At 32.2% G+C, this 24,035-nt stretch overlaps 5 protein-coding genes across 7 annotated transcripts; 2 read left to right on the forward strand and 3 right to left on the reverse strand.

Annotated features, from left to right (window-relative positions):
• Positions 1-3,039: 3,039 nt before the first annotated feature.
• On the reverse strand, positions 3,040-6,868 carry LOC108749430 (protein DENND6A). Of its 3 annotated transcripts, XM_018488138.1 has the most exons (10): positions 6,499-6,868; positions 6,068-6,386; positions 5,672-5,987; positions 5,305-5,577; positions 5,054-5,239; positions 4,339-4,586; positions 4,075-4,265; positions 3,750-4,018; positions 3,468-3,680; positions 3,189-3,389 (listed from the first exon to the last, which is right to left on the reverse strand). In XM_018488138.1, the coding sequence occupies exons 3-10, from the start codon at positions 5,819-5,821 to the stop codon at positions 3,189-3,191; spliced, it is 1,731 nt and encodes a 576-aa protein (XP_018343640.1). In that variant the 5' UTR covers positions 5,822-5,987; positions 6,068-6,386; positions 6,499-6,868. The 3 variants fall into 3 exon arrangements, with proteins under 3 accessions (XP_018343641.1, XP_018343640.1, XP_018343642.1); XM_018488139.1 differs by lacking the exons at positions 6,068-6,386; positions 6,499-6,868 and having other exon boundaries at positions 3,040-3,389; positions 5,672-5,821; XM_018488140.1 differs by lacking the exons at positions 6,068-6,386; positions 6,499-6,868 and having other exon boundaries at positions 3,750-4,015; positions 5,672-5,821.
• A 416-nt stretch (positions 6,869-7,284) lies between these two features.
• LOC108749431 lies at positions 7,285-8,490 on the forward strand. The gene has a single exon (XM_018488141.1). It carries the CDS (start codon positions 7,336-7,338, stop codon positions 8,455-8,457), a length of 1,122 nt encoding a protein of 373 aa, XP_018343643.1. The 5' UTR covers positions 7,285-7,335; the 3' UTR covers positions 8,458-8,490.
• Positions 8,491-9,339: 849 nt separating this feature from the next.
• LOC108749429 (oxysterol-binding protein-related protein 9) lies at positions 9,340-15,516 on the reverse strand. Its single transcript, XM_018488136.1, has 13 exons — positions 15,220-15,516; positions 14,869-15,084; positions 14,337-14,561; positions 14,189-14,264; positions 13,739-13,828; positions 13,537-13,654; positions 13,273-13,382; positions 11,784-11,813; positions 11,534-11,696; positions 11,019-11,293; positions 10,525-10,919; positions 9,706-9,933; positions 9,340-9,631 (listed from the first exon to the last, which is right to left on the reverse strand). Exons 1-13 carry the CDS (start codon positions 15,325-15,327, stop codon positions 9,539-9,541), a joined length of 2,127 nt encoding a protein of 708 aa, XP_018343638.1. The 5' UTR covers positions 15,328-15,516; the 3' UTR covers positions 9,340-9,538.
• An 848-nt stretch (positions 15,517-16,364) lies between these two features.
• On the forward strand, positions 16,365-20,437 carry LOC108749432 (WD repeat-containing protein CG11141). The gene is made up of 10 exons (XM_018488143.1): positions 16,365-16,756; positions 17,187-17,426; positions 17,515-17,670; positions 17,754-17,885; positions 17,970-18,130; positions 18,206-18,341; positions 18,420-18,720; positions 18,816-18,978; positions 19,104-19,957; positions 20,041-20,437. The coding sequence occupies exons 2-10, from the start codon at positions 17,202-17,204 to the stop codon at positions 20,127-20,129; spliced, it is 2,217 nt and encodes a 738-aa protein (XP_018343645.1). The 5' UTR covers positions 16,365-16,756; positions 17,187-17,201; the 3' UTR covers positions 20,130-20,437.
• Positions 20,438-21,420: 983 nt separating this feature from the next.
• On the reverse strand, positions 21,421-22,897 carry LOC108749338 (ATP synthase subunit O, mitochondrial). Its single transcript, XM_018487951.1, has 4 exons — positions 22,804-22,897; positions 22,538-22,582; positions 22,055-22,165; positions 21,421-21,979 (listed from the first exon to the last, which is right to left on the reverse strand). Exons 1-4 carry the CDS (start codon positions 22,822-22,824, stop codon positions 21,533-21,535), a joined length of 624 nt encoding a protein of 207 aa, XP_018343453.1. The 5' UTR covers positions 22,825-22,897; the 3' UTR covers positions 21,421-21,532.
• Between the last annotated feature and the right edge of the window lie 1,138 nt (positions 22,898-24,035).

Raw genomic sequence — 24,035 nt, forward strand, 5'->3', positions numbered from 1 at the left:
GGGGCGACATTGTTCTCGGTGTGACACACCCGTCCAATTGTCCTCAACGGAAGAAACGGGAAGAAACACGACATTCGCAGTTAAGATTCTTGCGACAATAAAATCTCGCGTTACGCGAGACTGACGGTTTATCAAAAAATATTATTGATCGATCGCACAAAGTAGCATCCTCGCGTGAATTACAAAGAAGAGCACGACAGTTTTTATCGGGATATCTTTTCCGTGCAGACAAAACGGGGGTCTAAGCTCAGGCCGCAAGAAGAATTTGTCGCGTTCGCATATTAACGTAACATCAAGTAATGCTAGAACGAGATCATTATCGTAATGCCAATTGCACGAATGTAACTAAAAGGCAGAACGCGAGACATGTGCGAAAAGGTGAACAAACGTCGGACCGAAGCGAACGAGTGAAAGCAACTGGATTTATAGTGAGGAAGAGAAAACGCGGACCCATGAGTTTAATTACTCTATTCTTATACGGTTTTATTATTTACGTCTAATTATCTGTAATAAATCTTGGCGGATGAATTCTGTTGAATGAGTCATCGTCGTACATTTTTTTTATCGTACATCTGATGCTAAACGCAAATTGTTTGACTAGTAATTTTTATCACAAGAATATGAATAGATCGTTACACCTATCTAAATGTATACTGACGATACAAAAATATTTGCACTTCACCATCGCGGAAAGTAGCAATAAGAACAAAGTATTTAACACAAAAGTAAATCTTCGCCTAAATCTTAGATTCTTATTTTGTAAATCCTTCAAAAGGTCCGCATCTTCCACTATAAATCCCGTTCGAGGACTAATAAATCGGGGATAAACAATCGTCGAGCAAGTCGGCATTCCCGTTGAAACGTTCGTTTTGCGCCGTGCACCGTTGCACGCCAAATCCAGGCGTTTAGTCAATTTATATACCATGAATGACTTTTTCCCTCCTTAGTCATCCCCGGGATGAGAGGAGTACCACGGTAATGCGATAAGATCGTTTCTCCAGAAACCGCACGGCGAGCGGCTTATACGATATGTATTATTATATCAATACTTCTCTCACAATCCGAGAAAAAGTCCGCTCGCGTTCGGCTGTGACCGCGCGAGCCCTTTGAAGAAATAAAAAAAAAAAAAAACGCTGCTTCATCCGCGTTCATCTTTTCCCAAAGAGCAGCTCGTTGTAAAGTTTCCATTCGTGTTTTTAGTCGATAGGCTTGTAAGATTTACTTAAGGAGGCGCAATTCACCCAGGCCTAAGTCTGTCGAAGTAAAGCAAAGGCGATAATCGCATTTATCCGCTCTCTTTATTATTGTGCGCGGGTTCTCGAGGGAACCCAAGGGAGACCTTTGTTCCTCTTCCTCCCAGATCCTTCGACTGTACAAATACATAAAATCGCGAGAAAAAAAAAAAAATTTCCCCGTCTCTCTCCCACACGCCGGCCGAAGTGATTAAAAAAAAAAAAAAAAAAAAAAAAAACCGCAAGATTTGTATGACATAAAATTTTCCGCGCGCAGAAATGTCATCCTATCTTCCGCGAAAGCGACAGGAGATAAACGCGATGGCCAGAAATCGAGGTGTACTTCGGCAGAATAATAAAGTGAACTCTGTGAATTAATTGTGTAATAAAGCTATCCTACGGTACTGTGCATTCACACTCATAAAAAGAAAAAGAAAATGAACATACACCCGATACCTATATATATACATATATGTATATGTATACATGTATACATATGGATAAATATATATATATGTATATATTTGTCACACTTGCGCGATAAATATATACATATATATGTGTGTTGTTGAGACTCTATTGAAAGTATGATAATATATTATAAATATTATAATGAGAATATAATGACGCAAGCATTAAGATAAAACTATTGAAAAAATTATTAATGTAATTGGGAGAATGTAATAATAAAAAAGTCGTAAGAAATAAAATAAAATAAAATATTACCTCTTATAAGCTAATGTTTCTTCTACCTTATGCATGTTGTTTTCAACAAAATTATCTAATTATAAAATACCGTCCTAATAAAATATTTTAAATAAAGATATTTACGGGAAAAAAGATATAAAAATTTTATAATACTTCGATCAAATCGTTTACATATAAATGTAGACATAAATATCTCTAATAATTCAATATCTTATTGTATATATTAAAATAAATTTTTATTATATACGTATCATTTGTATCAATATTTACAGATCTCAAAAAATGTATGTACATTACTTAACATTTCAATCTCATACATTCCACTTGAGTTGAAATTCATACTTATTTTTATGAGATTACGATTATTGTTATCGCTGATTACCCCAAGTAGAGTATTTACCAGTATTTGATAACAAAAAAGATCGCCGCATATAGAAAATCATTGATCGAAATTACTTGGTCGAGTAGAGGATGGAAGCTACTGAGTTGGCATTATGAAGAAAATCAAATGACGCTCGCGCGCGCGCTATAATCAGTCAAGCTTAATAGAGCAAGATCATACGAAATATCATGATTCAAGTATAAAAGCGTTGACATACTTAGCCCTTTGAGTATCGTGGGCGCATATACATGCAACGCATTTCTTTTCTCTAATTTATCCATGAAATATTAATAATAATTTATTCATAAATAATTTATGTACAAATAAATTTATGTAAATATGTATAAATAAATAATACCATAAGTTTAAGACAAATATTTTAATCCAATTATGTGTTGTGTAATTTCTTGATACTTAAATTCGATGCGAAAAAAAGGCCGTATTTGGTACCAGCTGAGTTCCGGCCACGCAGAACATTCGACACTATTCCGTACTCAAAGGGTTAAGTGATATACTAAATACATAAGATAATGTTTCCACGATTAATTTCTATCATATATACAAGGAATTTACTTCATCAATCCGTTAATTTCGTGGCGAGTATTTCGAGTTACAGATTAAAGTACGTATATAACAGCATTCTCTTTTAATGTAACTCATCGTATACTCAAACTATAATTTTTTAAACTATAATTTTTTATAAACTATAATTTTTTCGTTCATTCACTTACGTTATAGAGGAAGGGAGTAGAGCATTTAAACTATCTTAGATATTACGTTTTTTTGAGTTGACTTAAATACGTTCCGGGCTCTTAAAAATAAATATAACGCTAGCGAGTTTTGTAATTAATAACGTACTCGTACCGTCAAGATTCATGTCTTAAAATCACCTTTAAATCATCCGGCAATACGTGCGTAATGTCATTTATTCTCTCTCGCAGTTTCTCTCTTACCGAATTATCGATTGGTACGTCATCAATGCAGCTTTTCTCCAACTTCTGGCGAATTCTAAGAATCATATCGACTACTTCCACCTCTTGCTTCCCTTGTACCCACGTTTTTAAATCCTGTCCATGATTATTATATTGATAAGAATTTATAATAAAATTATGAAAAAATGTAAAAGAAAAAATTAATATTCATACCGCCTGCGATAATTTCTCTAACTGTTTAACTTGCAACTGCTGACTCAACTCCATATATCTTGTGTGAAACCATCCGGAAAAGTTCGGTGATCGAAAGAATCGTTTATAGAGTCCTACCCAATCGCCTTTTATACCTGTAGTTAATTGAGGACCGGAGCTGCTTAAACTAGCTAGGAAGTCATCTGGATTGAACATTTGTGGTGTAGGAGTTGCCTGAAAAAAATCATTGTCATCAATTACATAAACTGACTCTATAATCATTAATCCCTAATAATTGATTACCTTAAAAGGTGATATGTTCTTTTGTAGTGGCATAAGGGTCGCGATGTATCTCTCAAGCGGAATCATAAAGCTCTCCGTGAGTTCTATAAGATGACGTTTCAAAAGCGCGGTCTGCACTTCGCCCGGCCGTTTTGTTTGAATACCCCTGAATAATTTCTTCAGTATAGTTTTGTCTTTCTGCAGGAAAGATTTGTACTGAGTGTAAACGCCAGGCTTCGAGTCTAGCACCTTCAGATTTTCAGATCTCTTGATTTTATATTTCTGATCTTCTGAAATATCAAATCTTGAACACATACCGCTAACCTTTAAACACCATAGAACTTACCGCTATTGTTGCCGTTACTTATCCGGATGATATGCGGCCAGTGTTGCAGCGTCTTTGCGAAGAATGGATTTGTCACGCCCAGGATCACAGCAGGTGGCGTCGGAGAATCAGTGGTGTACTCTTTGAATTCCGAATCGTGAATAGTAAAATACGGTCGATGATCTGCACAATACTTCAACGGCGCGATCATGCTGGAGAATGTTTTCCAGTTATGCATTATAGATATGTAACGAGTATTATCAGTTATTTTAATTGGATGCTTACGCTATAAGCGCTTGAACCATCTCGGAACATGTAGTCGGTGAGCTTGCCATCACAACGATTGGTTCACTAAGAAGTACTAATTCCCATAATAAATGCACGTAACTAACAACACTGGCTAAACTTCGAAACATATCGCCCTCGTAAGCTGATGTCAGTATCAGTCTTCGTGTTGCGTGCACGTTAGATGTGTGCTCCATGGCAGCAATCGTTGGAACAGCAGCTTTGTAATTTTGATTTGGGATATATGTCTAAAATAATTATCCTTTTAATACATAAACAACATACTTGTACAACATATTTGTACAAAGTCAATTATAAATATTTTTTTTAATTTCGTGAGTGTGTTATTAGACAAAAAGGAAGAACAAATATATATATATTATTTTTATGAATTAGATCGCAAATGTTTTGCCATCAAAATATGGACACAAATAAATTTAAATAAAGCTTGAGTCATGTATATGTCATGATCAGGCATGTGTAGAGAATGATAAAGGCATTTTAAGGGACATTTTAAATTTAATTTTTATAAACATTTTGGACATTTTTATAAAAAAAAATATCCATCTGAAACTTTTAAATAAAGTCATTATTTATTTATACTCGTACTATTACATTTGTGTCCATTATTTTAACAACAAAGCATTTGCAATCTAATGTTTATAGAAACATATGTTCTGCATTTTTTATTTATATAACTTTTAAATGTATTTACCTGGAATAATACTCCGATAAGAGGCAAATGAACTATTTGGCCTGGAACTGGAGGAGGCCAGTGATCAATCTCGCGCACCACAGCTTCCATAAGCGCTATTCCAGTCTCGAAAAATTCCGGCGCAATTAAAGCACATAATTCACCGAACAAATTAACAAATGGCAGTTTTGTAATTATAACAACACTCTAGAAGCGTGATATTAATTATAAATTAAATAAATTGCACCAAATGTATCAAATTGTTAACACACCTTTTGAAAATATCCTCTGGGCAACGATTTATCCTTTACTTGTCGGAAATATACGTATCCCCAGTAATAATCTCTATCAGTTTGTAGAAAAGAAGGTGATTTCCTGTCATATTCCTTGAGAGCATTAGTTTCTTGCATCGTTTTACTACTTTGTCTTATTCTTACATGATACTGGGTATCTCCCATACATCCAGAATTGGAATCGGGAAAGGCTAAGTAACAAACATTGGATCTCTCTTGTTCCGATAATTTAACATGACTTGGATAAATCGCCTGTCACACATAAAAAAAATATGATTAGCAAAAATATTTTATTTTATTTTGTTAACTAAATATTAAAATAATAATTCTGTAAATGTGGTCACACCTCTATAGCTTGACCCAATTCAAGATCGAAAGTAACGATGCATATACAATGCACCCAATTAGTAAAACGTTCCCATTTTCCATAGACTACTTCTTCTTTAGTAGTTTCATTGTTTAATCCTTTACTTGTTGAGCAAGAAGGAACTGACATTGTTCTCTTTTCTACTTATTCTACTAATCTAATTACTCATCTTATTACATGTGTCATTCATTATTGTACATGATTATTTTCAACTGCATGATACTTGCACTGGCACTTGACTAACAATTATGTCACATTATAATTGATCGCTTGAAGATTTTGAATTATCTAAATTCTGAAATATAAAAGCAATCTCAATATTATAAAAATCTTAAATAAATCTTTGACAAAATTCTGAAATAAATATTAACTTACCACTATAAATATATATTTGCATATTATTCAATATATGCATCAACTATTAATCTTTTCTAATTGAACTAACTCTCAAACATCCTCTATGACTATGGTTAGTCTTGAAATTATGTACCCTGTTTGGCAATATCTAAAGAAAATTTAATTTGCATACGTCCTGTACTCCAGGAGTTTAATTGAATCTTCAGTTTGTGAGGCCGAGTCAAAGGCTGATCCAGACAAGAGGCACGCTTAATACCAGAGTACATTTGCTTGTATCAATGTACTTAGACATGCACATGTTGAAACCTCCATATGTTTCCCGTCTCTGGACAACAATCTATCAAACAATATACCAGTCCAGCTCGCAGTATAATCAACGCAAGGGTGATTAAATCGTCCAAGCGAGACAGCTGTGCACCTTGACATTCGCATACATACGCGACACTCACCCTTGCCTGATCGAAGAGAGTCTTCATAGCGTTTGGATTCCAGCAACCAGATGTTTATAACCTTCGTGTAACAATCCCACGGATCAAAGAATCAGTCTCAAACTTATTATTAACACTTGCTCGATAACGTTAGACAAATTCCTTCTTGGACCCCTACTTTATTGACTTTATTTCTTTGTGATAAATTACTATCAAATCATCACATTTAATTTTAGTGGAACGCATCCTAGACTTGTCTAGACCTCGAATTGCCGCTAACTTGCCTCCAGGGCAATACAGGGACAAATCCAGGGTGTCCAATTGCTCACCAAACTGAATTATAAACTTTCCCTCTACTTTTGTAGATGGTATTACTGTACGACACACACACAAACACACACAAAGTAAATGCATATGTATAATATATGTCGTGTTGATATTTATGAACAGAACTATTACAGTTATTTAGGCATAATTCCTAAAAAATAATTTCCACAGAATCCGCAAGTTTCTCTCTGCTGCAATCTTACAAAAAGAAATATATTTGTATAAATTATTGTGAAGTATTAATATTTTTATAACCTCACATATGTGATTGACAAGCACGTGTCACATGGAAAGATGTGTATGCAAGGTATATCATTAGTATTTCTTTAAAAATTATATAACTTACATTATATTAATTATTGTGTATTTATTTTTGATAATTTAATATGTTTATTATTATGTAATTTAATATTGTAAATATATAATTTATGTATAGATAATAATGCAGAATCACATTTTGCATTGCATTTCCAGAACTATGGAATACGTTACTACTCCACAATAATGTGGTTTTATTGTTGAGATAAAATTATGGAGTTTATCACGTTAGAGCTAAGACCACGCTTGCAATCCTGCAACGTATTCATTTCTATGCGAAAAGATCTCTGCTTAAAGAATGTTCGAATTAAACTGTTGGAGAGTACCATGGTGTTAATAGTAGAAGATTATAGTATAAGCTTCTTATTGCCATCTGTTAAAATTATACCTACTTCCTTGTCCATGTTAAATATAATGAACAATTGGGTTTGCTTCCGCCTACAAACTGCACCATTAGAGTCTGCGTTTGGATCCTTCAGTACAGAAGTGATGACTAATTTGAATAAATTAGTTCAATCAAATACTCATTCGCAGTCTATTGTAAATGATATCAAATTGTTATTTGAAACATCAAAATGTACTATATTATGCACCTGTTGCAAAAATGTTATCTCTAAGTTAATTAGCTTTAAGAGGTTTCTTCCTTTACCCGATGCAGAATACGATCCTGACGAGTGGTTTTGTTGTAAACACAGTTGCAACTCTGTCTCAAATAGTGTGCAGCCACAGGAATCTGATTACTTATATGGCTCTTGCTTTTCTGTATTACATAAAAGTATTTTTGCAAGCAATGTATGTACAGATAATAAAACATTGTCTTGTAATAAATGTTTGTTACACATAGGAACATTTCATGCATATAATTTATTCAAGATATGGAACTGTTGTGTAGATTATAAACCAGAAAATAGTACATTATCTATTACAAATGCTACTAATCCACTTAATGATTTTCTAATATTAATAAAAACCTCGCTAAGCGAGATTTTAGGTGAAGAAATTGTTCTACAAACATCTATCGGCAAACAGACGCATCGTCTTTTGATAAAGCCAATGGATTGCAAATTAAATTTAATTACAGAGCCTGATCATGTTACAGTCTGTGATACTGACACTATATCCTTACAACAAAAATATGCTGCCAAAGTTTTATACAAATACGAGAAAAATAAAGAGTTTACTATAATCACTAATTATTTGAATGTTAAATATCATGATGTAGGTTTGCCTTTAATAGAAGCTGGATTAAATTATTTGTTATCATCAACAAAACGACTACCTCATGTTTATAGAACTGCTGCTATAGACTATTTTCTTGGCTATATTATCTTGTAAGAAATCGCGAATTAATGTCATATAATTTATTGTCCAACGATATTAATTTTTAAACATTACATATATTTTGTACATCTATTTTTATATACAATAAAAAGAAATAATTGTTTACTGTAACATATTCCTCCTCATAAATACTATGTAATACAATAACTCATTAGACGAACATTTAAATAACTCATAAATTTTTTAATATATCGGAAAGGGATACATTTAATTTCTTTGTTTCTAGAAGATATGATAAGAATGTCTTTTATTTAAAAAAAACCTATTCCAACACTATTAACTTTTCTCCGAATGTTATGTTATTTGTAAAACTAGTATATGGAAAAACTACGGCAATCACAAAAATAAAATACTAAGTATCATTGTGATATTTCGTTTTGTGCATGGGAAATGCATAAATTTATTTCCGAAGTCTATAATTTTGGAATGTCAGTCCATTCCTTACATGTTGGAAATCTATTTATATTTGCCAATAACAAATTCGAGAAGAAGAGGTTGCGCAAAAATAATTAATTCTATAATCTTAGAATATCATATTATTTACGTCCACTAGTGACATCGTAAAACTTTTGTATACAATATGGCATGCAATCTATACAATATGATGTATACAGGTTTGCGTAAATTGTACATATAATTTCTTTTCTCATAAGAAATTATAATGTTAATAAATGTTATGTATATATAAAAGACTTCACATACGTACACATATTTGAAAGGTGGATATAAATTGAAACTTACGATATCTGTGTGAAATTACTCCAAGGATAAAAAAAAAGAAGAAGATAGATATAATTATATCATAAAAATTCATATTCTATTATTGACAAACGTTTTTATTAAACGAAACTTAGAATAGTAGATGAAAAGTAAAATAGATAATATTGCATTATCTCTTTCCTACATTAAGATTGGCTAATACGCATAAAAATATTTGCCAAAATCGCTTGAATGTGAAAGTGTATGTCTTCTGAATTAAGCCTGATGTTATAATTCTTACAGGCAGTAGGCCACGATTTTTCCTCTAGTATTGTGCTGCATCTAAAATTGTCACGTAATACGCACGTATACATAGTTAGGTAACATTCGATTGATCGTTAGAACTGTGTATTCTGTCTATAAGAGGTCTTATGTACACCCAGCCACCATCTTTGGTTTCCTTAAAAAGCTGTTCAACAAAAAAAATGGTTGGTAATAATTATACAATAGATGAAAAAAATCAAATAAAAATCGTCCACTTACTTTCGTTTGCCACGCTATATTATTCTCCTTTCGAAGCCGCGCTTCTTCTCGTTGTTTTTGCTCAATTGTGCATTTTGCCGCTGTAGCTTTATCCATATCGTTGATACGTAGGCCAACTGTCACGTCACGCCATACTCTTCGCGATTCAGATTCATCTTGCTCACATACTGTTTTAACTAATTTTCTTTCTGTGCTAAGTTCTCTCACGTCAGCGAACATTTCACTTTTCTGTTAAAAAAAAAAAGAATATTACAAAATATTAAAAATGTAAATTAGAATTAAAGAAAGAAACAAGAATTAAGAATAAATCAAATAAGAGAAAAAATACTATTTTAAAAGCGGTGCTTATATATAATATTCATATGTCAGGACTGGAGGCACATACTTGAAATACTTTTATGTAAAACACAATACTTTCAATATAAGTTTTTGTATTTTGTATCTCAATGGAACACATAAAAAGTATTTTGTATTTAAAATTGAAAGATTGAAAATTTTTTTGTATATTTTGTAATTCAAACAATAAGATTGACTGTCTTAGTATTTAAAATATAAAATACAATTTTACAAATATTGTTCTTTAAATAAAAGTATTTTAAATACATGCCTACCCAGCCCTGCCATGTAAATTTGCAAATATACTTTAATTTATTGTTTTAACAATAATTAAATTTACATCCATGAATGATTATATAATGTATACTAATATTTGTTATTCACAGTAGCTTACTATGTAGGACGTGCAAATAGTTACAGTTCTACTGTAGCATTTAACAATAAATATTAATATTACATTAAAATTCTAACGTTTTAACTTACACCATCCAATGTCTTCACTTCCATTGCTCCACTCCATTCTCCATTTATAACAAGAAACGGCTTTTTATCTCCCGCTTGGAAAGCTTGACACGTAATTCGATTCCGTTTACCGCCGTAAAAAGGTTTCGTTATAAATTCTACAGTTGCATGATAACCAGTTTGTACACAATTTATTGTTACAGTTCCTCCTAGTTCTATCCATGGTACAGTGAGAATAGATCTGCCATAACCATTAGGGAAAGTTAAAACGTACTCCTCCCCGTATTGTAACACATTTACCCAACCCTTTCCTACGTTGTGCACTCCTATACTTAAACCCAGGAATTTGCTCTTCGTCCAAACATGAGCTCCGAAACAGATCTTTTTTCCAACATGCTCGGCGTAAAATGCACTAACTGCAATCAAACAATATAATAAATAGATGAGCTATAATACAAGTTCAATAAAGACAGTTCAATAAAACGCTTAAATGAAAAAAAAAAAGATTCCCATACCTGGTGGATGGTGAGAAACTTGTTCAGCCACAAAAGCAAGTTGATTCTCTCTACACCATGGTACAGGACCATCTGATACTAGTTTACTACCAGACTCTGCAGCGTTATCAAAAGAATTAACATTAGGTATGTTCCAATGACACCGAAAAATTTCACCTAATACAGGATTGTATGGCTTCTTAGCCACGCCAGATTTACGTCCTGCATGAAAACTGCACAAGTACCAACGTATTACTTGCACCATCCTCTCCCGAGGTGTAGGCATATCTGCAATGCTAATTCAGGAAAATGGAATTATTTTCAAAAACTTATTACAAAATGTTAAAACAGACAATGCGACAATGTTAGGTCTGTTCTGTTTAACTAAACTTTTTGTCTAGTTCATCTTTTCTCTTTTTCTCTCCAACGTAAAGAGAAAAATGAAAAAGATGAATTGTGCAAAAGGTTGAACTAAAAAACTGATCTATTATGTATATACATATTAAAATTTTATTAAATTGAATAATTAAAACTACCTTACAAATTGATCGGGATGAGCAAAGTAATCTGCATACATCTCAAGGAGTGACCTGCGTTCTAAGATAAATGTTGGTAAAGCAACTCTCGTCAAGTCCATACCAATCTTCACCTGGGACAGAAGATGAGCCACGACTGAGCCGTGACTCTCCATGGAATCCACTGTAGACGATAAAAGTAAAAAAAGAAATATCAATAAGCAGAATTACTTTCTACAACACAGTATGCTTGATGTGACATATTACGTACTTTCTGTTTCGCTTTCTTCTTCGTAGAGAGCTGCAACAGATATAAATTCACAGTTTAAAGTATGAAAAATACTTTAAGAAATGCAAAATCTGGGTTACTGCCAATTTTAGCGTATGGATCTCCACAACAATAACATACAGCATACAGAAAAAATACCCGAAAATTGTAAGATCTTAACCTGAATTTTCTACCGCATCTATACCTATTGCACACGAAACTTACGACTTGAAGTTATGTCCAACATATTGTCTGGCTAAGATAGACCAACTAGTATCCATTCCTAAGCTCCTTATTCCCGAATTGTGTTCTATTAACGTAAAGTACTCTGTTGGGCACTTTGATTTAAAGGTAAACAGCAGAGCATAAAGTTCAACCACAATTCTCCCTTCTTACACATCATGTCAATGAAACATTCTGTTTTCTTCTATTTATTCATCACCACTTCAAAAGAGACATGGGAACTCCGCGAGTGTTTGCTTGCGAAACGTCAACTTATATGTCAAATAGTTCAGTCCACGATCGCAGAAAATCAATAATAGTCACGACAGATAAAACAGATGGGTATACTATATACAACCTGCATTATCAACAATAGAATATATATCACAGTCAGCGCATCCAGATGACTAATAAATTTTGTTCGTAATTTATTTTGCAAATACAAATGCACATGATATTCTTTATGAATCCTATAATCATATCTACTTTGTTTTGCCTTAAGTCTTTTATGTACTCAAATATATTTCATAAATTTGACAATTAAAAGTCACACATGTTTCAAAGGAAGTAGTTTTTTGTTCCTCGAATAAACGTACTTACCTTTCATTTCCTGCCAACGACGATGAGAAAAAAAAATTGTATAGACTTATATATATATATATATATCTTATATAAATTATTTTTTAAAATAAAGTTTCTTTATGTAGATACTCGAACATGGAACTTTAAACCTTTAACTAGATACATGGCTGGTATTTCATGTTTAACGATTTTCATCAACATAGATTAATTTTAATATCAATTTAACTTACTTTTATTCTTTTCTAGTTTTAGAAAAGAATTAGAAAACAATAGAGTTAGTTAAATCGATATTTAAAAAATTAATCTGCATTGAAAATGTCATTTAAAATCATTAAATTTGCAAAAAATCCATTATGTCTGGGCATAATTTTCCTAAAAAAAAAAAAAAAAAACCTATTAGCGGAGATAGTTTAAGGATGCAAAACTATAGAACTACGAGACTGAAACATCAATCCACTTGCCATTCAAGCTGACACAGAACATGAAATACCTACCTGTCTAGTTTCAGGTAGCTAAATCTGCAAGTATACAATTTTTATAGAACAATATTAATTTCTAAATCTTTTTCAATATATTACTTTAATAAATAAAATTATTATTCGGAATATTTTTTATTAAATAAGAAGCAAATGGAAAAATAAAAATAGCAGAAAACACAACGTGTATTGAAATGCAAGTATTGACTCACCATCATAATCTACTGATCCGTCGCCTTTGATAGGCGGCAGAGGTGGTTCTTTACGTTTATCTCCCGTGGCACTTTCTACAGATGAATGTAATCGCTCATTATCTGAATATCTAAAAAAAGAAATATTTATATATTATCGAATTTTTTATCAAATTTTACAGATATAAGTTCTCTAATAAAAAATATTCCAATTAATGTACAAGAAAGACTGCACGCATGAAAAAGATGGATTTTATTTTTAGATAAAAATTAACTTATACTTACAGCGTAATATGATTCTGGACTGCCGGAGTTGGTATTTCATCCGCGGCATCAAAATAATCGTCATCCTCATCGGAAGATGAGTATGAGAATTGTGGTACTGGTAGATCCCTATCAACAACTAAAGATGCAAAGTGACACTGTAGCCATTAATAAGATTGAAATACGTTTAATATTAAAACGTAGAATAAATGTTGCAATTAACCATTTGATAATGTAGGTACTCTCGGTTCCATACATTCGGAGCCTAATTCAATACCGGTTTGCACTGTCGCTTCTGGTGCCCTAGCTGCAACTAAAATTGAGCTTCTTAAAAACATAATTACTCAATGCATTTATTTAAAAAGAGAAATATGATTTTTCTCAATTAAAAGGTCATGAATAAGCCTTGATATTTTTGAAGCAAGCAAATCTTGAGTTTTATTTATCACTGATAGCCAGAATAATTGATATTGAAAATGTCGTTCTATTTTATTTGTTCTTCTATTTTTATCTTATTCGTTTTTTCATTGTACTTCTTGGGGGGCTATCTGGACAATTTTTAAGAGATAAATAGATTTTTGTATCAGTTATAAAAATATAATCAATCTTAATCATCAATCAATCAATGATCTTGTAATCAAGAAACATTGTATTATATACATATAAATCTTACCATGAGGAAGTGAAGGTGAGACATGTATAGAATTTGTTGGTCCTCTATATACTCCATTAACAGGTATTGCTGTATTCTGAAAACATTATTCAAAACATGCAAAATTACATAATAAAAAAACAGATGTATAATAAGATGATACAAATACCTTTGCAATTTGCAATTGGACAATGGTATGTTTAACAGAATTAAGCATGGCGTTAGCTTGCGAAAGAATATCAGAATACTTCTTCTGTTTTTCTTCATCTTCAGCCATATTCCTTTTACCTTCAACCAACTTGATTTGTTCAATCAAAAGTTGAAGATAAACATCAGCTTCAGCTACCTTGCGATCAAAATCATGCTTAGGTGGTGACTTCTTAGGGTCCCATCTCTGAAACAATTAATTTGTATAAGCTTGTATAGTCCTACAAAATTATCTTACATTACATCATTTTATTATTCTTTTATCATTGTACTAGAAAAGATGTAACAATTATTTTCATTTTTCATGCGTATAGATCTGTTTCTTTTTTTTTATATAAAAACAGATATATATTGAATTAATATGTATTTTTGGTACTTAAAGTGAAATAGGTATATATTTGAAATTTGATGAAAGTAAGAAGGAAATTCCTAGTGCAGTTCAGTGAAGCGATAAAAACAAACCCTATTACATGAGTCTACGTTTGTATACATACCGTATGAGAGTGGCGGAGTATTGTATCTTCCAAGGCACGAACCCAGCGTTCTCGTTCCTCACCATTGCGCGTTTGAAAATGAAATGTTTTCGGATCATCCTTGCAGGAGTTCGTTGTTATAGTAAATGTACTATCATCTTCGTCATCAATGCCAATAATAGCGCCTCTCAATCGCACGCAACCACGACGTGCTCCACGCATCATCTTCTCCTTGCTCTGAAGAGGAGAAACAAAAGAAAACAGATCAGATAACCTAAAGATCATTTGAGAAGAACAAAAAGGTGTTAAACGTGCAACACATATTGCGAGAGAAATTGGGAATGCCATTGAACGAGTCATAGATATCCTTACCGTGTAATATGACAGAAGGCCTGCATTGTCATCCAAAACAAACCATCGATATTGCCATCCATTAACAACGTTCGTCCACTTGCTGAGCGAACCCTCCATCGTCGACATGCTTATTTATTGCTTCGTCGATCGGCCGATATGAACTATTACCGATTTTCACGTATCTCACAGCATATTTTCGGAATCACATATAGGCTCTGTGAATAACGGAATATTATCGCGTCATTCTAATCTTGAGAATAAATCATCGAATCCCGTATTTACAGATTAATGTTCGGTTCATACGTCAACCAAATGCACTCCGACGCGTTTTCATGAGAGAACGCATTCGTTCTAAAGCAACATTTTCTAAGCATGTCCATATATGTATACGATTCCGATCCGATTTTAACTTGGTGGTGATCAACTTATTATATCAAACAATATAAAAATCCGGAAAAATTCTTACTTATGAAAAAACTTATTAAAAAAATTTTAACAATCAAATTTTTGTATCGTAGAAGTTGAATTGTATTTTACTTATTTGTTTACATTTTATTGAAAGAAATCATAATAAAAAGATCGATTGTACCAGTTTGCCAGCAGAGGATTAAATCGAGATTAAAGTTAACTTACGTTGATAGAAAAGAACAAGAATCTGCAGCAAAATAATTCCCAATTGTTGTCCATTGTAATAATATATGCGTACATTATAGATTAATTTCCGAATCATTTTTTTTTTCATATGTGTTAAACAAATGAAACTATAATAATTCTATCCACATTAAAATACAACAGATACTGCAGTTATAATTAATCATTGATTAAATTAATCGGAGTTTGAAGAAGTCATGATGTTCGAAATTATATGCCATAAAAAGAATACCATACTAAACAAGATACAGAATTTCTTGACTAACACAATAGGCTCATCTGATCTAAAAGATACAATATATATCTAGTAAAATAAATATCAATATATATCTATTCTCTGATAAACTAAACACGTGCATCGCTTTTACATGATTTACATCACGTACGCATGAATATCAAACGTCAAACGGATGTTTTATTTCCTGATAGCATTATCGTGCAAGGTTTATACCAATGTTTTATCGACTCATAGGAGCACAAAGGTGCATGGAAGTATAATACAGTATAATAGAATACTCTAAGCTCTCTGCTAGAGCTCTAGCAGCTGCAACTGCCACGTAATTAACAACGACTGTTGTGTAGAGAACAGAGAGAGAGAGAGAGAGAGAGAGAGGGAGAGAGACAGAATTCGGAAGGTACGCGTAAAGTAACGCGTGTGTTTCCACACTTTCCACAGTCATGTCAATTCGTGTTTGTTAGAAATGTCGATGGATACACGTATGCAGCAATGTGCACCGTTATACACACGTAACCACGAACGCTTATCGTAATGAGATGCTTATCTCATACCGCGGAGAAAAGGAGGAAACGTAGCATTTGAAGGGGAAAACAGAAAAAAGGAGTAAAACGCCGGTCGATCTCGGCAATCTCTGCTTTCCATTTCCTTGTTTCGATTGAAACGGAGGTACATACGTATACTTTCTGTGTTACGTTGCGGTATCTTTATTTAGCGTGTGTTAGAAAACACTGCGGCTCACGTTATCGAGGCGATTATTTGCTTAGAATTTTTAAATTAAAAATCTCGCTTTTTCTCTCCACAATAAAGGTTACATTATCACATATAACTTCTCATGTTTAATGTCACTTTTGGAAAAGTTCATTCTCTTTCAATATCGCGGCAATAAAGCTTTGAGTTTTTTGATGCCTATAAAATATAGTATAATAGCAACAGATCTATTTTTTGTAGCTAAGCCAGTTTTATAACTTAAAACAGGTATATGTTTCATATTTGACGAAAGCAAGAAAGTTGTAGTGCAGCCTAGTGTAGGAATAAACTTTATGTTATTATTAGATATTATATTCCAAATATAAAATAGTGATGTTTTAATATGTAGGTGTTTGTAGTTATAATGACAACACCTATGTGTGAGGATGGTGGACCGTTGAGAGAGTGGGCACCGCTCGCCGTCCTTCTGCAACAGATACCTGCCAAAATGCAAAATGGTATTTTTACGCAAGACATCAGTTTTACCTGTATTGATGCCCTAACCGAGTTTATCGCCATTGGAACAAATCATGGGCTCGTTTATTGGTACCACAGAGAAAAGCAGGATCTGCAGAGATTACGTTGCGAGGTATTTAAAAAATTTCAGAGACCTACTATGTTAGAGACATACTATGTCCCATTCAGAGAATTACTATGTCCTTTTTCTTTTATTGTAGAATGTAAACTCCAAAATTACGAGCGTACAAGTGATCTCCACGGTTGATTACATGGTAGCAGCAGGCAATGAACATGGCGTTGTTACAGTTTTTCAAATTCCCAAGAATCCGCCAGACTCATTGCCAAACAGTTTAAAACCAAAACAAAAGAAACAGGTAAATTATAAAAATGAAACTTATGTACATATATATGTAATATAAAAAGGATATATGAATAGCTTGCTATTATTTTTTACAAGGTTGAAAGGTACAGCATAAGTGGCTTGCACAATACTGCAGTAACAGCAGTGGAATGGTCTAAGAATGGTATGAAATTATTCAGTGGAGATAAAGACGGTTTAGTAGTTTTAACAGAGATTGATTTTTATATGGTAAGTAAATACTGAAAGTTTTTTCTAATTTTTTTTATTTTCTCATAAATACGGTAATTTTGCGATACTTTATACTATTTGTAGCATTTATCGAAATCATCGAAATTGTTGAACGAAAAATATTCAGTGGTACAATTGAGCTATCAACAGGGCTTGCTACTAGTCTCGACAACGTTACGTACAATTTTAGTGAATAGAAATGAAAATGGAAAAGTGACACAAGTTGGCCAAAAAGAACGTAAAACGTTAGTATCTTTATATTCAATTTTCTCATATATATTCATATATTTAAAATAAAGAAATATGTTTTGGTGCTTTAGATTAGGTAAATTAGGAGCAGTGTTCGGTTCTCGACAAATTTATATGCAAGAACCGCTAATCTATGCAAGTAGACCAGGATTACGTTTGTGGCAAGCTGATAAGGCTGGGACTGTACTGAAAACACTCATATTTAAGGTATCAAGTTAACATACATATGTATTCATATTAAGTCATCATTATTTTATGTTATCAAATTATGAATATTCTTAAAAGGATGCAGTTAGATCGGGTCATACAGAAGTGGCGTTATTAAATCCTGCACCCGAAGGATCGAAAAAGAATCGTGGAGAACCCTCGTTTGGCATCGTATTACCGTTTTGTGATGATTTATTGATAACGTACTGTGATGACGTAGTCTACGTAGTAAATCCGAATACTATTGCAATAACATCGATCGTAAACGATTTACGGCACGTTACCGATGTGGCTTGCACTAAAGACGAAATATTTATATTGGAAGGAGAAAGAAATATTTTGCGAATTGCCTATTATCCGGAAAATGATATTTTTACAGGTGATATTTTTACACAATTATATTGTGTTTCTCTAAATTAGACGTAATTAGATACAAGATTGTCATTGAATTATTTTTAAATTATTTTCTTACAGAAGAAACAAGAAAGACAATGGATTCTTTATTATCATTCGCTGAATACAGTAAACCTGTTACTAATGGTATACTAGAATTAACTTCGAAATTAAAAGAAAGTAGTATAGTGCCAGCTATACCTTTTCCTAAAATCGATCCAACTAATATTATTCAATCCGTAGGGTAAGTAAAAAATTATTTCTAGAATAAAAATAAGTATATGTTTATAAAAACTAAACAACATATTAGAATTAATAATTAATTTTTTTTCAACATGATTAAGTTAAAAGTAATAAATCAAATTGTAGCATTGTGCCAACTGTTGGTGTCGATACTGACGACGTGGTTATAAATGCAGAAGAAGCTGTAGAAGTGCCGCCGATAATTCCAATAGATATAAATACTCCACTTGTAACTAATATTAACAAAATACCGGAATACAATGATAATAATAGAATAAGAAATGCAGAAGATGTAAAGAATAACGATCGCCGAGAGATATTCCAAAGAATTGGTCAACAGGAATTCGAGGACGTCGTTTTCACACCCGAAAGGAAGAAAAAATCTCGGAATAAAGTAATGAATGGAAGCGAAAGTGTTACAATGTCAAATGACACTGATCATTTATCGAGCAGTCTAAGCACTGATCATGTGAATACCAACAAGACAATGACGACCCATTCCTCTTTAATGCAAATTAGCTTTGATGACGATTTTATTTTGAAGCCGGATAGAGATTTAGAAACGATTCAACGAGATGTGGAAGACAAGGAAAAGCTGTTAGCAGATCTTCTGGATTTTGATTTGTCTAAATATATGACAAGTAGTCGAATAGACAAGGATGACTTGAGTATATCTAACCATATGGATACTATAACATGCATCAATTGTAACGTACAATCCAACAATGTGGTAAACGAAGAAGAATTAATTACGAATGATGAAAATGAAATTGTCGAACAGAGCGATCATACGGGAACTGAATCAGGAGATGAAGATGTCAGTTATCGCACCGAACTGAAGCGATTAGAAGAACTCGGGGAATGCAGGAAGACTCTTTTACAAAGTAAATTGGATGAGACTCCACCAGCTGGTAATAATTTCATCGATATTCAAAAAAAACTGCCCATGAATCAAGACGAATTAGAACATCAATTTAATGGTAGGTAATTAATGAATTATTGAAAATATGTGATGTAAAACACGATCAGTTACGGATATTAGAAAATATTCTTGTGCATGCAGCTCTGGCAAAAGAATGCGCCACATCTGTTCTTGAAGAAGAAGAAGATTGGGTTTTAGTCAAGGATGATATACCATCGATTATGTTTTAAGCAAAAATCGTACGTAGTAGTTGCCTCACGTCTTGTACATATGTACGTAGTAGTTGCCTCACGTCTTGTATATAATATATTATTAAAAAGTAATTAGAAAATAATTAGAAAATTGCGTGATATACGATATAAGAGTGGTTTTGGAGTAAATTCTTTCACTACGAATTTTTTTTTCTATAGGACATGTTTTCTTAATTGTTAGAGTTAAATTTTTTTTTATTTCGATTATCAAACGCCGGCAACGTATAAATTGGACGAGAAATACTGTTTAAAATATTTTATAATTTTGGATATTATATATATATATGATATAGTATGAGGCACGCGCGCGCGCGTACACTAATGATTAAAGTCCTGAGACGTGCAATTATAATTATTCTCATTAACAAATAAAATTATATTTCGTAAATATCATCGAAAGATAATACTAGTCAATGCTTGGATTTTAACATAATAATTAATGCATAATAATTGTTTTAATTGTTAATTATGTATAATTATTAATATATTTATGTGGATTAATGAATATAATCTTTTACGAATTGCATATTATGTAAAATATAATTATATTTTAGCTCCATTATTTAATATAGTAAATTCAGTAATCACTTAAGCTTACAATTGTTGAAATATGTATGCGTATATATTTTACTATTTTGGGAAAACAATATATAATGCAATTCTCAGGTATATATCATATTTAACACGTATTTTGCATAATCAAATAGTATTTTTACATAACACCAGTCAAGCACACAAAGATATACTATTGGTATGGTATATCATTATCACTCAATATCTTGTTATAAGTTGTTACAATTTTTATTTAGCAAAAGTTTTGCGTAATCTTCGTGACATTCATCATTGATGACATTTTTTTATTATAATGTTTTAAGTTTGTATATCAGACAAATAGTGATCTTTAAGACACTAGGCTTAGTATTTTTTATGCTAGTATCTACTTATTGTTATTATTGCTCGTTTGTCTCTAGTTTCTAGTATAATTCTGTTTATGAGTGGAAGAAAAACAGAAATATTATATAGTATGTGAGAACTTTACACATTGCATGGCTCTAAAGTATATCACTTCGCCACGCATTATTAGTACACTACAAGATACGAAAAGTTAAATACAAACGATTGTTAACGAATAATTAAACATTTATGTAACTGTATCAAAAATAATTAATGCTTTATCAAGTATAAAAAATAAAATCAAGTTTTAAAGTTGAATTACTATATTTTTTTCCTGTTGACATATTCATTTAATATAAAGAATAATCATTGCGGATTTAGGTTACTTGATTATAGCTTTATTTCTGCTCGATAATTTACATAATACTCGAATATATGTATATGAGTATGCAACATTTTACTTCATTCCTTCATACCGCTATGCTGTATTACGCTGGAGTTTCAATGAGATCAGTGTACATTTTAATTTTACTAGCGATGCTCATGTCTACATATTTGTCACCTACTGATAATATCATACCGCCAATGATAGAGGGATCTACTTTGGTAGTGAGTAAAGCGGTTTCACCCTTCTTCAATAAACGTTTCAATGTAGATTCCAATTTCGTCTTCATATCGGCATCAAGTGGACTTGCGGTAATTACTTCGCATACTACTTCCCCTCTGTTAGCAGCCATAAGTAACTTGTACAAATTGATTATTGCATTGAGTTTCACCAATCTGCCATTCTCTGCGAGTAATTCTAGCAGGTTTTCAGTGGTTGGATTCATGCCATTTTTCTTTCCAATGGCTTTAAAAGCTTCCACCTTATCTTTTCGCTTTATCGAAGGATTTTTTATAAAGTCGATCAGTATAGGATCTTTCTTTAGGGGACCCTAATTCAAACACAACCACAGATTAATATTGAAATAAACATCTGATGTATAATTTTTTGTTTATATAGATCATACCTGAAAACTGATTAAATCCTTCTCCACTGCATCCAAAGCCTTTTGTTTAGTTGCAGCTGAGAAAAGAGCTGTGGCATATCTGCCTTCTATTCCAAAAACTTGAAGTGGAGGCTGCAATAATGCATCAAATAGGATAAAGATAATTGACATGTATATAAACAATTGTTTATGGAATTTATACTACAAAATGCTGCAAAACAATTGAAGGGCTTGCTGCAACAGTGGGCTAACCACAAAAACAGAATAAATTAACTGTGAAGTTAAAGTGCTGTGAAAATATAAATATCACTAAATTTAGAGTTTATTTACTCTGTTTTTTATAAAATATGGATTAGCATTAATTATAGGAAGAACCTCCAATTGTAGAATTTAAAGTAAAAGTATGCAAAATTACTTCCAGACGGTTTATAGGGTTTATAGGGTTGATTCATGGACTTGTCAACTATCAAGAACAAAACGTAGTCGCTTGTCAAAATTAAATACCTTCACCATCTGCTGCACGGCAGTTGACGTGGAAAAGGTACGTGTCTGAAATGAAAATTATTCGCATTATTGACAAGAAATCGAGCCGAGTAACGAAATACTTAAGGAAATGAGTATAGTACGAACGATAAATACGATTCGATGTATGTAAAAATGTACGTTATATTTATATTTTATATTTATAAATGTTCTAAACAGCGAAAGCTGATCTTAATCCTGATCTTAATTTAGAAAAATTTTAACGTCATAATGCGTAATTTACTCACAATTAATCTACCAACAGACATTTTTATAATCTTGCTGCGATCGAAAGAATAAAATTCGGACTTCAAGCAGCCACCATTATATAATGCGAGAGTGTGTAGTGTAGAAGCCAGATGGAACTTGATTAGTGGCGCCTCTATGACTTATGAGCACAAAACATTGAACTACATAATCACGGATATTTTCCAGCGGGTAATACGGCACGTATCGCACGTATTTTCTCTAATTCGTCTCATGTTCATCATATTTGTAAGTATTAAAATGAAATGGGATAACAATAGATCTATTCGTGTTGCTTGAAATCCTCAAAAAATTTTGAACTTAAAATTAAGATAAATATATTTGCGCAGAAAAGAGAGAATGCGAAGATGTCGAGTGCAAAAAGTGCAAATAACGCGAACAGACCTAAAGAACCTAGTTTCCTACGGAGAACGAGGATCTAGTTTGTCTAGCGTGCGTAAGATGTCGTCAGAATCTACTTTCAAAAGTTACATGAGTTGCTTTTAGAATAGAATTTGCGGTGAATCTCGGGTTTGTAATGCAATTTCACGTTTCTCGTTACATTATATACATTTTAACACTATAAGTATCAACGTTTTTGTATTCACTAAAAGGATCTAGTAAATAAATTATTTTTAAAGGAAATGATAAAAAATATTTTATCAATAAAGGAAATAATTAATTATTGAGCATCAATCAAAAAATTGAAAATCAAAAAATCTTAGAATTCTATCATTTATATAATATTAATTTAAAAAATAATGATAAATAATTATCGCTTAGTAGTATTAATATGTGTGCGTTAATTACGAGCTCATGATAAACGAGAATGGAGAAAGAAAAAAGCAAAAGGAGAAAGAGAAGGAGAGGCGGGAACACGACGTTTACTTTTGGTGAGTGTACTTTCCTCTCCAGTTTTTCAAAACTTTTTAACCTGTGGTGGCCACAGCACTTCAAATATATAGTTTTTTTTTAAATCTTGTTCTGGAAAAGGAAAATAAAAAGTATTACCCAGAAGTTTTAAAGTTCATTATTTTTGTATTTCTCTATCTCTTATATATAAGGGTATAATTAATCTTTAGTACTACACACGATTGGCGTCATTCGTGTTCTGCGCATTTCTTTTTTTTTTTAATACTAGGAGCCACACCAAGCGGTTATAATATTTATGTGCAATTTTTAAATATAATTATACATAATTATAATTAAATATAATTGTATATATATATATATA

Source organism: Trachymyrmex septentrionalis, unplaced genomic scaffold, assembly GCF_001594115.1.
Source record: "Trachymyrmex septentrionalis isolate Tsep2-gDNA-1 unplaced genomic scaffold, Tsep1.0 scaffold29, whole genome shotgun sequence".
Lineage (NCBI taxonomy): Eukaryota > Metazoa > Arthropoda > Insecta > Hymenoptera > Formicidae > Trachymyrmex > Trachymyrmex septentrionalis.

Excerpts from the sequence above, each read along its gene's own strand:
- LOC108749338 (XM_018487951.1), bottom strand. The coding sequence starts at position 22,824 with ATGTCTGTTGGTAGATTAATT. Across the intron at positions 22,166-22,537 it reads CCGTGCAGCAGATGGTGAAG|CCTCCACTTCAAGTTTTTGG; the intron begins GTATTTAATTTT and ends GCATTATTGCAG. Across the intron at positions 21,980-22,054 it reads AGGATTTAATCAGTTTTCAG|GGTCCCCTAAAGAAAGATCC; the intron begins GTATGATCTATA and ends TGTTTGAATTAG.
- LOC108749432 (XM_018488143.1), top strand. The coding sequence starts at position 17,202 with ATGACAACACCTATGTGTGAGGATGGTGGACCGTTGAGAGAGTGGGCA. Across the intron at positions 17,427-17,514 it reads TGCAGAGATTACGTTGCGAG|AATGTAAACTCCAAAATTAC; the intron begins GTATTTAAAAAA and ends CTTTTATTGTAG. Across the intron at positions 18,979-19,103 it reads AATATTATTCAATCCGTAGG|CATTGTGCCAACTGTTGGTG; the intron begins GTAAGTAAAAAA and ends ATCAAATTGTAG.
- LOC108749429 (XM_018488136.1), bottom strand. The coding sequence starts at position 15,327 with ATGTCGACGATGGAGGGTTCGCTCAGCAAGTGGACGAACGTTGTTAAT. Across the intron at positions 13,383-13,536 it reads GTCCAGAATCATATTACGCT|ATATTCAGATAATGAGCGAT; the intron begins GTAAGTATAAGT and ends TTCTTTTTTTAG. Across the intron at positions 11,294-11,533 it reads CATCCCGATCAATTTGTAAG|CATTGCAGATATGCCTACAC; the intron begins GTAGTTTTAATT and ends TTCCTGAATTAG.
- LOC108749430 (XM_018488139.1), bottom strand. The coding sequence starts at position 5,821 with ATGTCAGTTCCTTCTTGCTCAACAAGTAAAGGATTAAACAATGAAACT. Across the intron at positions 5,578-5,671 it reads AATTGGGTCAAGCTATAGAG|GCGATTTATCCAAGTCATGT; the intron begins GTGTGACCACAT and ends TATGTGTGACAG. Across the intron at positions 4,587-5,053 it reads TTATCGGAGTATTATTCCAG|ACATATATCCCAAATCAAAA; the intron begins GTAAATACATTT and ends TAATTATTTTAG.
- LOC108749431 (XM_018488141.1), top strand. The coding sequence starts at position 7,336 with ATGGAGTTTATCACGTTAGAGCTAAGACCACGCTTGCAATCCTGCAAC.